General features: G+C 46.1%; 1 protein-coding gene across 6 annotated transcripts; it reads left to right on the top strand.

Annotated features, from left to right (window-relative positions):
* Positions 1–1,106: 1,106 nt before the first annotated feature.
* Positions 1,107–10,771, top strand: LOC118317339 (Ig-like V-type domain-containing protein FAM187A). Of its 6 annotated transcripts, none has more exons than XR_004795405.2 (7): positions 1,107–1,528; positions 2,388–2,665; positions 3,395–3,751; positions 4,226–4,470; positions 5,202–5,435; positions 7,650–7,974; positions 10,246–10,771. XR_004795405.2 is itself a non-coding variant. In XM_035645948.2 (6 exons), exons 1-5 carry the CDS (start codon positions 1,322–1,324, stop codon positions 5,426–5,428), a joined length of 1,314 nt encoding a protein of 437 aa, XP_035501841.2. In that variant the 5' UTR covers positions 1,107–1,321; the 3' UTR covers positions 5,429–5,435; positions 7,650–10,771. The 6 variants fall into 6 exon arrangements, 4 of the variants coding, with proteins under 4 accessions (XP_035501841.2, XP_035501847.2, XP_035501844.2 ...); XR_004795404.2 differs by having other exon boundaries at positions 7,650–8,211; XM_035645948.2 differs by having other exon boundaries at positions 7,650–10,771.
* Positions 10,772–16,422: the final 5,651 nt, after the last annotated feature.

Here is a 16,422-nt window from a genome sequence, read left to right as displayed (position 1 = left end):
TATGTTCCCTCAGCCCTGTTCCCCTTAGTCCTATGTTCCCTCACCCTAACATAGGGCCTAATTTTGATGCGGGGAATATTTCATAGAAATGAGGGAATATAGGGATGACCCCCAACAGGATCTAATACAAAATGTTGGTTTTTTTACTTGAATAAATGTAGATGCAAACAAATAAACTTTGACCTAAATCGCACAAACCCCTTTGAATCACCCGTTACTTGTGTCAGTTCAAGATGTCGAATTGCACAGAGGAAATACTGTTTTGTTCAGACAAAGGTCCCATTTAGAAACCAAACATACTATTGCATTGAGTGAGAGGGACACTCGTGATCGACTACACCAGAAGCTTCACATTTTTTAATTGTGATACCGTTTGATTCATGGCTGCCGGGAAGCAACAAGTGACATAACAGGGGGAATTTTATTTTAGAGGTTTGACAGGAACCGAGCTCAACCCACCATTGTGCAAAGGGAGACTTGTTGCATCGCTGCTGTGGTTCATTTACACGTCAGCGATGAGATTTGAACAGCCGAACTGTCGTAATGTCTGGAGTGTATACCACATCAGAGCGCAGTGTTACTATAGCAACCTGGCCCAGCCGAAGTTTGACTCCATTGCATTCAAAGAAAGAGCAATAGAATATGAAAAGCTGGGGGATAATGTTTGACTCTGTTGAAAGAAAGAAAGAAAGAAAGGAAGAAGGACACACGACACAATGGCAATGTACATTTTCTTGGAACAGCACGAACAAAAAATGTCCCTGCTAATGTCAGTAAAAATGATGATGGAACAAGTGTTGGAATCTAGGATGTTTGAGTTGACAACAGCCGACATCGCCACATTCCATTAGAGCTACGTGTATTATGTTTTGACAAAGTGACCCTGTTCAAATTTCAACCGTAAGAACAAATTACTGTGTTTTCAGTAGCGGCTGATGGGTAGATCGCCTTCAACTTTTTGAGATCGAGATACAAAATTCTACCTGACAACAGCAATTACTTATTTCTGATTGGGTTGGGGTTTTTTTTTTTTACCAGGGGAGGCAAAGCCTCCTTTGATCGTGACAGATCTGTGCCTTTCATCTCACACAGTAACGTCACCCGGGGATAATGATATAGCACTGTACTTGTTCAGTCAAGGCACCCAATCTCAAACTGAGTGGTGTTTTAATTTGTCATCACATATAACTTTTATTTTTTGTTTGTTTCCCCCCTCACGTATCTGAGAAGGCCTCGCCTCCCCTGATGAGCTGCGTGTTCTTTTCTGAGACTAAAACTTCATATTTTGTGAAAGTTGAGCCCTCGTCTTCACAGAAGCCAAATGTCTTCCACGTCCTCCACTCGCCCTCCTCCTCTCGTCCTCGTCCTCTTCCTCCTGCTGTGTCGTGAGCTGTGGGGCTTCGAGGCTCCCGAGGATAAGCAGGATGTGTTTGCGAGAAAAGCCTGCCCTGCTTTTCTGACCTTCACCAACGCGGCCCACCTGGCCGGAGTCACCGTGGAGCTGCCCTGCCACTGCAAACCACAACAGGTACATGGAGCACGACCCACCACATGAGAATGTTTTTTCAGTCAAATAAATGTCATTTTTATTCAATCCCAAAATGAGATGTGTGCATAGAGTCTTGGCAGCCGGCAGATATCCAGAGAGCCTGAAACATTTCTAATGTCTTGGATGTTATGAGATGTTATGAGATTATAATGAAGTGATTCCAATGTAAACTAATATTCTATAACTATATTTTAAAACATTTGTAAACAAAATATTAGATGTAGTAATCGTATGGGAAAAAAATTGAGAATCTCTGGAGCTCTGTGTGAGTATGTGTGAAATAAATGAATGTGGCGTGTGCCGTGGAAAGCTATGGGTGATCGATAAGACTAGAAAAGCACTAACTTACCGTTCAACATTAAAAAAAATGTGGACAAAGCCATGACACGAAGTGGCGAGACGTTCCCTCTGAGTCCTCTGGGTGTATCACAGCCTTTGACCAAAAGACAGACAGGATGCGATCTTCAGAAGTTGAGACGTTGTTGAATTCATTACATTAAGGTGCGTTGCTGTATCTTGATATTTAGCTTCTGTGTTTTTCTAGTAGAGGAGCACTGGTTTAGTGCAGAAACTTTAAAAAAAAAAAAAGTTCACTGGTGAGAGAGACCCTCCAGAAACACAGAGAATATGAGCAGGAGAAGTGTTAATCCTGCTTGCTTTGTATAATCTACCGGCCGACTATGTGAGTCAAATGGATCTTAAAAGAAATAAGGAGAAAATGTCTCGGGCAGCTTCTTCCCGAAGAAAATGAGAGACATAGATCTCAGGGTCTGATCCTGGTATTGATCTGCACGACAACGTTATCGACCGCCATTTTGTTCCCCCGTGTGTGTCTCAGGTCCAGTCAGTCGTGTGGTTCTTCAGAAAACGCCTGGGCAGCGCCGAGGAGACGAGAGCCCTGACCGATCACCATGGCAACACGCTTCTGGACACCAGTCGGGTCCCTCACAGCGGCGACCTGCGGAGTCGCTTCTCCATCCGCCTCTTCAGCCTGTTGGTCTTCAGGGCGGGGCTCGACGACTCCGGCATCTACATCTGCGGCTCTGCCCGCAAGGACTTCTTCTATGCCTACGACCTGGACATCCAGGAGGCACGCCGCCTCAGCTTCGCTCCAAGGTGACACGAAGGACTTGTAGTCAGAAATCCATAGGCATTAGAGCTGTCACGTTTTTTGACACTGACGATGATGAATATGCTTGTTTGATGATAACTTCACCCCTTCACCTCTGGAGCTCTGCTCAGTATTTGACTCGGTTCAGCGGTCCATCGATCAAATCTCACTTCCATCGCGTGTTGACGGGCGAGAGACGGAGCCGATCAGCTTTTTTCCGGGCAACGTGGCACACGTTTCAATTTCATCGTCAACAACTGACGATCGCAAACTCACAGTGTAAAGGGCAAAGTGTCATTTTTACCCAATTTTATTTGAGCGATGGCTTATCCAATGACACGTAAGCCAATAAAAGAGAAGAAGGATGCAGATATAATTTCATATGATTATATGATCTATAATTTTTGGTCATCAGTGGGTGTCTTGATCTCAAGGCTCTACCAAGCTTTATGAAGAACTACTGCTGCTTCTGCACGAATGCTTTGTTATACAATTACAAATTTAGCTGATTTCTTCCAAAGTTGTAAAATATATATATATATATATATATATATATATATATATATATATATATATATATATATATATATTGTTATTCTTGTGATCCATTGTTATGAGGCTGACTCAACATCCTGGTGGATAAATATCACCTGGATGAATGAGAATCTCCACAGACACATTGTTATGATCTGCTCACGATTTATATCTAATCCATGATGATCCACTGGTCTTAGGCTCGCTCCGGATACGACGAACAGGAAACTGAACGAGGGCAACGGACTCGGCTCCGCTCAGCCGCTGTACCGGGTCTTCACCAGCTTCCGGCCCTGGTCCGTGTGCGATCGCTGTGGAGTGCCGGGGGAACAGGTTCGCGCGGGACTCTGCTACGTCCACTCCCAGTTCCTCCACGTGCGCTACAGACGGGCCAACGTGACGGTCGCTTCATGCGGCTCGGGGGCGGTGCCCAGGGCCTTTGGCGGTCTCAAGCAGAGCAGGGTCGGGGCCAAGTTGGAGGTCAAAAGCTGTCAGGTGACTTGCCCGGCTCCACCTCCCCCCTCCTCCAAACTCCTTGCTCTGATGGCATTTCTCAGGTACACGTGGGAAACGGAAAACATCCTGTTGTTCACCAGTTTGGTCTAACATGTTAGCAACTTGTAGATTTGGTACAAAATGGTGGAAATATCATTTGGGTTTTTTTAAGATTGGAAGAACGCCAGGTTCACCGAAAACAAGAAGATTTACTCTCTTAGGAAAATGAATCCCTACGGCAAAATCAAGTCTATTTTCATGGAGCTCATGTCAAAATTTGGCTTGAGGCAGTCGTTAAAGACAAGGTCAGAGGGACATCAAAATTTAATTACATTTTTTTTTGTCACAGCAGATTTCTCCTTAGAGATCCCGAATGTGATTCATTTCTGAAAACAAGCTTTTCTTGAAAATATCTCTAAGTTATGCTAAAACACCCGAAGCCTGATTCGATGAATAATGAGATATTCTCCTGTTGCACTCACCGAGTCATTCAATTTGCACCACTAATGCGATGAATATCTTGTCCTCGGTCGTAGTTCTGCCTCCCTGCCGGTGGAGGTGCCGGTGTTCTTCCTGAACCACCCAGCGGACAGTGTCCTGACCCTAGGTTGCCCCGGTGCGCGACCTCACATGGCCGTGGCCTGGGACCGGGCGTCTGAACCAATTTACAGATGTGAACGCTCAACAGGAAGTTACACCTGCGCCGCGCCGGGCACCTCCAGAGTGCAGATAGACACCGGACACCACCTGGTATTTAATCGCGCAAAAAGCCAGGACTCGGGTAATTGCTGTTTACTTGTAAAAGATTTGTGTTTATCAGTCTATTCATAATTCAGAATGCGTCCGGCCTACGAGTTCTATTTATGTGAGCTGCCAGTTCAGGTCAGCATCGGGCCAATTTGGGTGCAATAGTTTCTTGAGGTGAATTTACAGCCCTTTGGCACAGTGTTTGTTCTGGAGTCTTCTCGACTTGTTATTCAACGTCTACCGACCGACGGCCAGTGTAGAGTTTCCCTTCTCACCCCGCTAATCTAATCCTGAGGCTCGGCTGCACGGTCGTCCCACGTCGCCTCATTGGCTTCGTTAGAGCAGGCACCTTGCAGTCATGCTAGGTAGATCGTCCTTTATTAGTCCCGCAATGGGGGGACATTTGCCAAGTTACAGCAACAAAGTGGAGAGAAAAAACAGAAATAATCTGTAAAAAAAACCTAATGAGTAAACATGCAATTTAAATATAGGGATGTGGGGAAAAAATGCTATAATATATACAATGTAAACATGTTACATGCAGCATAAATAGGATTGCACATCCACCAGCGATATTTATTGAAGACTCTTGAAATTGCTACTTTTATCATGTCATGAAAAAAATTTCCACATCTGTGGAGCCTTTTATTTTCGCAAATGGAAAGTGATCTCAGATTTTTTTTTTTTTTTGCTCTTTGTAATATCTCAAATAACAAGAAATTGGTCCATCTTGTTTACTCAAATGAAAACATCCTTTATATTCAGGTGTCTACCACTGCTGGCTGCAGGGTCGCCGGGCCGCTCAGATACGTCTACTAGTCTACGTCCATTTTGGGCGGGGCCAGTCAGTGACATCGCACCCCGACTTCCCGGAGGCCGTCAAGACTGTGTTGACAACATACGCCGCCATGACGGCTGTGTTCGGCCTGCTGGTGTTTGGCAGAGCTGGAGTGCGATGCCTCAGAGACGCCGAAGAAACACACGTGGCTTAAACTGCAGGTACTAGAGATTGAGACCGCGAACTCCTCAGGGAAGTGTTTAGTGACGTTATAAATGTGTTGAAGTGGTTTAATGGGGTTGAAAGAAAAAAAAGTGGATTTGTAAAATTGTTAATTTGAAACAGTGTTGCTGCCTTTTCTCCATTTGGTGTGTGTGTGTGTGTGTGTGTGTGCGCGTGTATGTGTGTGTGCGCGTGTAGAAGCATCCAAGTGACAATTATGTCATTAGTCACAGAGTTTAAAGTTGCAGCCACCAGTAGCTTTTAGCCACTAGGTGTAATAGTGTGTGTGTGTGTGCGTGTGTGTGTGTGTGTGTGTGTGCACGTGTAGAAGCATCCAAGTGACAATTATGTCATTAGTCACAGAGTTTTAAGTCGCAGTCTAGCCACCAGTAGCTTTTAGCCACAAGGTGTACTAGTGTGTGTGTGTGTGTGTGTGTGTGTGTGTGTGTGTGTGAAATGGTCTGTACAGAAAATATGAGCCAACAAGAAAAAGAGAAGACGCCGCAGAATGTGGGGACGACGGGAATACATCGCACGGCGACTCCGGTGAAGCCCCGAACGCCGCGGTTTCGAAACCACCTGGCTGCGCTGTCCCCGTTCACGCAACCGGGTAGTTTTTCGAAACCGCGAGGCGCTCGAGGCCTCACATGCGGTTTGGATCCGTTCGGGGCGAACCCGCCGAGCTCCGAGCACTTTTGCACCGAATCCATTTGCGGCGATGAATGGTCTTAAAACGCGTCCGACCGACTTGTCGACAGGTTTTTTCAGGCAGTCAGTTAAATGAACGTTTCAGGCCCAGTTCTTCTTCAGTCTGTCTTTCTTTCAGTCCGACACTTGTTTCTCTCCTCACGTTTGATTCTGTCTGTATTTCTGGCTGCTCGCTGCCCCCGCCGGTCGTCCCCGCGTCTTCTCCCCGGGACTGTGAATCACGCTGGTTTTCACCGTGGTCTCCCGGTCAATCAGGGGCTGATTTGGAAGAGGAGCCCAGTCAGCCGGCTGTGAGGAGAGAAGGGGCCAGCAGGACTCGGGGCCTCAAGGGACGAGGGCGCCCTCGGGCTGGTTTGGGAAGAGAGCAGCTAAATTGAAACGTCCTGAGAAACCAAAAGAGTTAATCCTCTGCGTGCAGTTGTACATCCCAGGGAAAGCTGCCTGTTAGATTAACACATCTTTTGTGAAAAGGTGAAGAGTTAAGGGGATTAAGAAAACAAGGAATTGTCCTCTGGGGAGGATGAATGTCCTTTGCCGGATTTCGTGGGAATCTGTCGATGTTGAAATATCTTGCTGTGGAGCGATAGTTGGCTGGATCATCGTGGTTCACAAATTCTGCAAATTTCGCTGCGAGGAAACCAGAGCAGGTGGCTTTCTACGAAGTTTTTCACGGCCCCTGAAGGCTCCCTGAACTTTCTCCACGGCCCCCTCGGGTGCCCTCATAACTCCGAGTTCGCACGGAGAAAGGAAAGCAAAAAGACACAAACGCACACAGGATGATGAAGTGATTGTAACCCAAGGGGAACGGCAAAGCGATCAGTTCGTTTTCATGGAATTACATTTGGAAAACAAAGGATTTATTAATCCTCATCAAGAATCTTCTAGATCCATTTCACGCATCTACTGCTGATTCACAGCGTAAACTTTAGATGTGTTATGTCGAGGATTCAGACGGGGACATCCATTATGAGCGTCCAAACAATACTACTCCCTGGTTGCTTTTGGGAAGACTTATGGATCCTTCTTATCATCATGTGCCTTCGATAAATAATTTTCAGGAAATAGCGAAAATTATAGATTTTTTGTAAATAAAAAGTAAAAACTAATTTGTGTCTTAAAAGCTTTGATTAGCCGGTTAATATGTCAATATACTGTAAAGTAATACAACTGTATTCAAATTGACCTTCATATTATTAAGTCAAGAGCCTGTACACGTAATAAGCCTCCAATTGAAGAAAATTCAATATCTCTAATTCGAAGAATCAGCTGTTGGTCACATTTGACAGATAATATTTAAAATCTATATTTAAAAACAGAACTTTTTTTTTTTGCTTTGCACACTTCTATGTTGTGAAACCAACTGTGATTGTACCTGATCCGTCGTGGCCATTTCCCGTCAGCTAGAAAGTTGTTTATGAGTAACTCTGAAAGAAAAAAATAAAGAACAGACATCGTCCACTCAACCCTGGATTTATATATTCTTTTCCTTCCTCTGTGTACTTCAGAATGAGACATCATTTCAATATCCGACACTGAAGGTCACACCACTTGGTTGTGTGCACGGATGGAAATACAAAAAAAAAAGTCAAAAGCTGTTATTTATAATCCATCCTCGCCGCGTGTCCTCGAGTGAACGGCAGGTAGAGACGACGCTCCGGCGGAAGAACCTGCGCAGGGAAATATCTCCAGCTCATTTGTGTTGGAGGGAAATGTGACACTGTCCCCTGAGCGGCGCGGCGCGGCGCTGCCTTGTTAAAGCCATGAGATCACTCTGCGTCACGGTGAGCTGCTTTTTGTAGTCGGCGGCTGGAGGGCAGGGAACAAGGCCAGGTGAGAGAAATTCAGACCACCACACACACACACACACACACACACACACCGCGGTCATTAATCACCTACAGTTAAAGCCCCGCGATGGCGGCCGCCCTGCAGGAAGATGGATGAACGCCGACTAGTTTCCTAACCTCGTTGTGGCCTCGCAAATGCAGACAGAGTGTTACACGCTTCCTGCGGCGAGGCTACCTGCGAGCTGCCGCGCTGCACCGCCAGATCGATGAGCAACTTCCGGTAATCCCTGATTTCTTGCCGTTTTGTTGATTGATGCAATTCGCCAAAGATGTGAACGCGCTCATTGCAGCACTGTGTGTGCGTGTGTGTGTGTGTGCATGTGTGTGTGTGAGTGTGCATGTGTGTGTGTGTGTGTGTGTGTGTGTGCGTGCGTGCCTCTCATTTAACAAGGAGCGCTTCCAATTTGACCAAAAATTAGAAAGGCACTCAGGAGATTGCATACCTCCGCCGAGGTTCGACTGTCTCCTTAAATTCAAGGAAGCTGCACCAAACAGCGCACACTCATAAATATCAGCCTCCTTCATATGCCAGATTGTTGTCATCAGGAGCCATGAATTATTATCTGGGGAAATCGGAAAGAATGTGCCCCCCCCCCCCAAAAAAAACCCCCCAAACTATCTCACAATGTTAAAGAAAGTAATGAAAAATTATTCAATCTTCCCCAAAATGTTATTGGGTCAAAAAGGGGAAAACAAAAACCTCCTCGGCGAAAGTGAATTAGTAAAAGTGTTTACAGAGGTTTCCCCGTGGAGGGTTCTGGGGAACGTTCTAGGAAGTTAAGTCTTCTTATCTGAATAACAATATTGTCAGGACGGCAGCTCCGTCGAAACAACTCATGGCGACCTGCAGCCTCAACCCTGTTGTGTGTTGAACCCTTTGGAGACGGGCCTGGAGACGAGAGGCCCGATGAGAGAATCCGCCCGCCCTCCGGCCGGTGTGTCATCGAGCCTCCCGCGCGCTGAAGGTTCTGGTCCGAGGCGCATCCTTCGTCCTCTGATGACCTTCAAGCTTATCTGAAGGAGCCTTCCGTTAAGATCTCATCAGAGGCTTCCCCCCTTCCTGTTTCATTAAGCCCAGTATGATTGTCAACACCTTTAATTTCCTGTCCGTCATTCACGCTCGCTCTTTATTCAACCTTTTCCCCAGCACACATTATTTCCCGTCTCCTTCTTCTTTCTTTATTCTACCTTGACAGTATTGCCCTCTCCCTCCGTGTTTTGAACTCCTCCCTATCCCAATGTTTCAACTTTTATCCTCTTTTGTTCACGCTCGTCCCCCTTTCCAAACCTCTCCGTCTCTGCCCAGTCGCCCCTTGCCCTTTGTGAACTCTTCTCCTGTATGAGAAATGTGTTTTCGATTGAGGCTCGGCCGGTATCAACAGTCTGCGGCTGCACTTCCTCACCGAGTGGAGCAGCTCAGCAGCAGAATGTAAATGAGATAAATGACTGGGGGGGGGGGGACACTTTGTCCTCCTTCCCCAGGTTATATGTTATACTGAGCTAAATGACCACATTAGTCCAATTAAAAAAATAAAGCACATTTTTATGCTCTTTTTTTTTCTGCGTCATGTTCGTTGACTCGCAGGATTTCTGCTGTTTTCGTTTGACGCCTTTCGTTTGACACATTTCACCAGATCATAAATCTGTTCATGCCATCTATTTATTCAATTTGCCTTTTTCCCGCCCGTGTGTTTTCTCTCTTCGTCATCTTCAGTCAATATTGAAATCCATTTTACTTCGCCATCACTTTTATTTCCATCGCAGCCTGCACTCGTCTCACTCGTCTCTGCCTGCCTCTCCATTTCGTACCATCTCTTCATCTCTCCTCTGTCATTTGGTCTCCATCACTCCGCTGGTTTCTTTTTTTTCTTCCCCCCCTCTGCCTGCAGACACTCATTCGCTCATTCATTCCTCTTACTTTAAGTCCACGTGATGAAAAACCATCCATCAAATGCGTCTCTCCTCTTTGGCCCTGCGTCTTCTTTTTATTGTTGTTCCAGCCACCCTTGGGTGTCATCGCTGTGATATCTAAGCGATCCCTCTGGCATTTATTTCCTTCCCCGACAATTTGCATCTAAATTAAACATCCGGATACAGAACACAGCGCCGCCATTTGATGGAATTATTGCGCTGGCAGAGCGGAGGCTCAGAGGAAAACTGAGCTGAACTGATTCATTATTGCCACTGTTTTCTCGCTCACTCCTTGATTTGCTGATTTCTTTCAGTACAGAATATTTTTGCTCCTGTTTTACAGTAATGAAGAGCCATCTGGCAGAGGACCGCCTGTATCTCTGGCTGTGCGTTTCTCACACCTGGGAAATAATTCTGAGCATCTACTGGTCAGACCTCCATAAGAATCGCCGTCGATTTTTATGATCCTCGAATGATGAACTGTAATTGTGTCGGCCACCCTATAACCTTTCCTCTAATCCCATCTAGTGACCTTCCAGCAGAGGAAGTAACCCTGGAGTTCATCTTCCGTGTATACAGTTATTTTCTTGATTGATTTAACTCCATTTGTTTGATCATCTTCAAAATCCGATAGTCAGGGGTTTTAAAGTTCTGCAAATAAAATAAATTGGCTGATGAAATGTTTCATTAACACAAAAATATCAAATGGACAACCAAAATACTTATAAATATCTATAAATACTTATAAATATAATAATTTTACTGTGCAGATTGTTGTAAAAATCTAGTTGTCAGTGCTCTCTCTGGTGTTGACACTTTCTTATCGACTTCAGATACTGAGCATGGTCAATAAACTACTGTAAGAGTGATTTTGTTTGTATTGTATTGGGTATCTTTATATTCAGACGCTCTAAGACTTTTCTGGTGGCATTATTACTGGGCATTACTGAGTATCTCCAGATCAGTCAAAGGTCAAGGTCAAGAAAAAATATATTTATTAAATAAAATTCCAAGATATCGCCCCCAAATAATGGAGACTAAAGCTTTTACAATGTTTAGAATTGATTATTGACTTCATGAAGAGGTCATAAAAAAGTCACAAATTGATGTCATGAGCAGGTATCTCTGCATCTGATCATAGGATATTGACCTCCTACTGACATCATTATGAAATGGCATGATTACTTATTGGGGTATAAACATTATTATTATTATTATTATTATAATTATTATTATTATTATTAGTAGTAGTAGTAGTAGTCGTAGTAGTGGTGTATTGACGCTCTTTTCTACAGTAAAGCAGCTGTTAACTGATCAAATTCTCTGTTGTTGCATCCTGTTGCTGCCTGTGTTTGCGTCCTCCATCTGTTGGGGTCTTGAAAGACCACATTCTGGGGCAGGTCTAATCATCCTCAGGTCTACATCGGGGTCAGGTCTGACTGCGGACGAGTCCCCCTCGCATCAGGACCTCTGGTCAGTGGAATGATTGACAAGGATCAAGGAAGCAAAGTCACTTCTGATCTCCCCTCACCTTGTGACTTATCTCTTATCAGGTCTCAGACCTACAGCTGTCTCAGGTCCAAAGTCTGAATTCGACCTGGCGAAGTGACCATTGCAAACGTCTGCTGTAAGTGTCTGGTAGTGTTCTGTCTGCAATCACGGCGTATTGACGCACAGTGTAGCGTTGAGTAGGAGGACTTGTGATGATCATGTAGACTGCACGCACAGCATCACGCATAATTGTGATTCGCTCATGGAACGAGGTGTGTGTGTGTGTGTGCGTGTTCGTCTATATAGTGTTGGGAAATAAAAGTGAGAATTGATTTTAGAAATGGACTGAAACATTGTAAAACATTGTTGAACACACACACACACAAAAGACACATGCATATTTGTTTGTCATGGACCGACAGCACTAAAGGTCGCCGTTCATCCACAGATTTAATGAGAAGATCTCAATCGTAACAGAATGTAGGATGCAATCGATTAAGAGACGTTCTACAACGATCTTTCATTCTGCGACACCCTCTTTGCTCTCAGTTGTTCTTTTCAGGACATTGCTGTGAAATCTAAATCTTTTTTAGAACACATCGCAAATGCACTGTGATTATTAAGGCGGGGGCAGCAAATCAAAACAGACTAATCATATCATTAGATTTGAATTTTTAAAAAGGCAGAGGAAAAAAACCTTAGTCACTGTATACAGTAGCTATTTTTTACACGGTTTATACGTAATAAGTTGTACAATATCTTAGAATGAAGTTTATTTTTAATATATTCATGTGTAATTAGTATCTTTACATTGCCTTTGCTCTTGGTTCCTACCTGCCTGTGTTTACAGGGGGACAATTGTGACGGTAACACTGGGTGTTGACCAAGTGCTGTTTATAAAAGTGGGTGTCGGACCTGTCACTGCCGTGTCGGTGATGATTAATAAGAAACGAACCTGTGTGCTACACAAAGCCCAGAGAACGTGACCCAGCCAGAAACAGAGGTCACAGCTGGTCGAATCAGGGACGTCTCTCGGACACAAGTACGTTTTTTTAAAGCAAGTCACTGACTGAATCTGATTTCCTCGAGGCCCTGACTGCAGACTCTCTGCCCCCTCCAGTTCTGTGAAGTCATTGAGGTAAAACCCTCATCAACTGTCATTCACTGGATAACCTCCAGCGTCCTGCGACAGTCCTGTGAGTGAAAAGTATCCTTCATTCACATTCACATCAGACGTCTGATCAACAACGTACAGCCCTGAGATAAGGCCAAGTTAATGGATAGTTCAGCATTCGAGACGGACGCTTACTCGGCCTCCGGTGAGGTGAGAATATTAATACCTCAACTGTCACACCTGCAAGTCCAGAGTTGAAACCAGGAGTCAGTAGCTTTGCTTAGCGCAAAGAGTGGGGGTGACTCCAAAGCTGACCCCTCATGCTGACCCCCTAACATGCCTCCAATGTCACCACTAAGCTGAGGCAATCGGCGAAGATAACAAACATGCTCAATGCATGGAAATCCATCCATCAATCGCTCTCACACCGGATCGAAGCCCTTCATATGCAAGATCTGCAACTTTGCTGCGGCTCGCGGAGGCAGCCGGCTGAGCACGGTGTTCCAGACAGCCCTCTCCACAGCCAAGCTCTTCAGCCCCTCCTGGGGGATCCCGGGGGGGGGGGGGGGGCGCTCCTAGGCCAGATGGGATCATGAAGTCCCTCCTGCAATTTCTGGGTCTATACCTCCAGGTCTCCTCCCCAGTTGGACGTAAGCCACTTAACCTCCCAAGGAAGGTGCCCAGGTGGCACCCTGACAAGACGCCCAAACCCCCTCCACTGACCCCCTTCGGCACAAAGGAGCGGCGTCTCTGCTCCGAGCTCCCTCCGGATGTCCCAACTCCGCACCCTGTCCCTGGCGCTAAGCCCAGCCACCCGACGGAGAAGGCTCATTTTTGGCTGCCTCGTATCCGTGATGTCGTTCTTTCGGTCGCTACACGGAGCTCACGAGGGTCGGGTCGTAGGTGAAAATCAGAGTCGGGCACGGTCAACCAAAACGTTCCTGTGTCCGCGCCACTGAATCGAAACCACTCTCACACTTTTTGATTTCCCAGCGTCGCACGTCGGCTCCCCCCTCCCCCGCAGAGAGCCGCTGGTGAAGAGAGCGGAAACATTGAGCGGCTGAAGAGGAGCACATATTTCTCAGAAGTCAAGCTTGATTTTTTTCATCGAGTTCTATATATGATTCCCTGGGAAATCTGTGGAAAAATACTAATGTTACATAGAGATTTAAACAACAAACACCAACAAACTAACGGACAGGGGTGCAAACAACCTTCTTGGGCGGAGGTCAAACTTGACAGAAAAATAATCCAGAAGTGGACGAAGTTTAACACCTGCGTCTGTTCTGATCAGTTTTGGATGTTTCCACCTATTCCGGTTTGGACAAAATGGAAAACAGTCGTGACCTCTAACAACCGAACCAAACCACCAGTTAAGTGTCAGTTTCGTGGCTCTGCGGAGGTTCCTGACAGGTATCACTCTCTCTTGTTTAACATTCTCTACCTCCCCCGACCTTCTCCGTCTCTTGCCATGCTTCTTTTCATGCCGATCGACCCCTCCATCTGCCTCTCTGTCTGTCTCGCCATGTGCCGCACGTCTCGTCGCCTGTATCTCCGTCTGTCAGCTGCTGTGTTCTGTGGCGCCCTGTTTAGTATTCCCCTCAGTCTCCCGACTCGCACTCAATCACACACGCGGGCTGCAAGTTCCAGCGGTAATGACTTATCTTTTCCAACATAGGATACAAATTAGGCGACCAAATAGGTACAACCTCACACACACACACACATGCGCGCACACACACACACACACACACACACACACGCACACTCACAAAAGACACACAAACGGTGTTGTGTCCTTGGCTCCATTGTTTAATGTGCAGGAGGTCACATGTATTGGTCGTGCCGGTCCAATGTCACGGTTGCATCATTGTGCAGGGGAAGAGTTTCGCCGTCGCGCGACGTCGGCGTCGGGCTCATATATATTAAGCGCGGCCAGATGCCGCGACTCATTTCAGGCATCTGCAAAGGACGTGACCTTCAAAAGTCGAGCCAAAGGAACCCGCACGTGAAACAGCCACACAGTTTAAACATGATCAATCACCGTGGTGATAGTGAAGAGCTGCTGTCCAGCCCATTTTTAAAATGGCAGCCCAAATTTTAAACCTAAATGTCACAAACTATACTACAGCCAGCCAGCAGGGGGCGATCCGGATGTTTTGGCTTCACTTTTTTTCGGAGCGACCATGTCATCCATCATTTTAAACAGTCTGTGCTCAAAACTCGGGGCTGCACGGTGGTGTAGTGGTTAGCACCTTCGCCTCACCTTACTTTTTGCCACAGTAGCTGAAGTTTACACCTCAGAAAGAAGTTATTACAGCAAAAAAAAAAACTGATCAGAACAAACCTCAGCGAAACCTTTAGTCGTCCGTCTGCAGTTAATGAGCCAGCAGTTGAAGAACGGTGACCGCTTTATGTCTGTTGGGTTCGCTGTTCCAGACCGAGCCATCAATCAGAATTAACAGGGTGTCTGTTACATAAAGATATTATACAGCATTAATGTTTAATGTAGCACAATGCTGTAAAGGATTAAGGCAGCAAGAGGAGGGGAAATAACGTGGGGAGGAGAGGAATAACTGGGGGGTTGGAGGAGGGGAGGAGGGGAGGAGAAGAGAGGGCGGGAAGGTGAAGGAGGTGAAGAGAGGAGACGGGATGAGTATAATGGGTTGTATTGTGAGGATAAACGGAGAGGAAGGGAAAACACAAGTGGAGGGGAGGTGAAGTAATGATACGGTGAGTTGAAATGCCTCGTTTGGGACCGGCCTTGTCCTCCGCGCGGGGGCCCAGGATTATGACACCCATGAATTATTCTTGGCCCATGTCCCACCAATCCTCCAGGTTTCGAGGAAACCACTTGAGTAGTTTTTGCGTCATCCAGCAGACGAACGAAAAAATTCGACGTCAAGCTCGTGAAATATTTGTAAAGAAATGATCCCTTCTGAAACGTGAAAGAAATACGTTACACGCCTCTGAAGTGCTTTCAGGCGCAATAAATCGAACACGGACAATGATTTTGAAACCAGTCTGATCCGTGGGAGTCCATTTGATGGCAGCACTGAATCACGCGGCGTTGAGACTTTGTCTAGACGTCCGTTAAGTGCTTAGACTTTTGGCAGCCGACTGTCAATCTGAGCCTGTCTCTACTTTCTCTGTCTCTTTCTAGCTCTGTTTTTTTTTTTGTCTCACCCTCATACCTCAGCCACCCCCCCCCCCCTCCCTCTCTCTTGCTTCCTCCCCCCAAGACAAATTGGCAGAGATAATGAAGGATGGAGGATTACAAAGGACCGTCATCGACTGAGAGCCGAGACCTCATAATGAACACACACACACACACACACACACACACACACACACACACACAGACACACACAATGATTTGGTGTGAGAGCCCTTCGGTTCAGCACGGCTGTCCGAATACAGGCTGTTGCTCGGGTTGTGACAGACGGGAGACAGAGTATTTCATTTGTGGCTGTTTTCCCGTTTTTAATGCAGCTCTGCTACCTGCATCACCACCACTCATTTCGGTAGCGGTAGGACAGAGGTGGACAGAGATTCCTTGTGTTTCAGGGTAGAGTAAAAGTAACAGTACAGGTGTATCTTCTCGTAAAAGGTTACCTGAGAGTTCACACGATTTGAAACGGTGATTAGACTGTGTAAATGCACAATGCAGAATCATATCCATGCAGTCCTTTGCCCGTCTGTGAATTTAGAAATGTTGTGCGAGTAAAATCGTCTGCAATGGAAAAAGGCCAAAGCACACGATCCATGTGCTCACACCGCACGGCCCCGTTGTCGAGCCCCGGTCATGGCCGCCCACGCCTCGGCAGTTGTCAAAGGAGGAACTGTGTTTGCTTTCATAATGCTATAATAAGAGATCTTACGGAGCACCCGAAGCTGTTTGTGCCTGTCTGATGA

Source organism: Scophthalmus maximus, chromosome 3, assembly GCF_022379125.1.
Source record: "Scophthalmus maximus strain ysfricsl-2021 chromosome 3, ASM2237912v1, whole genome shotgun sequence".
Taxonomy (NCBI): Eukaryota; Metazoa; Chordata; class Actinopteri; order Pleuronectiformes; family Scophthalmidae; genus Scophthalmus; species Scophthalmus maximus.
The sequence above is the reverse complement of the archived record's forward strand: the minus strand, read 5'-3'. Positions and strand labels throughout refer to the sequence as shown.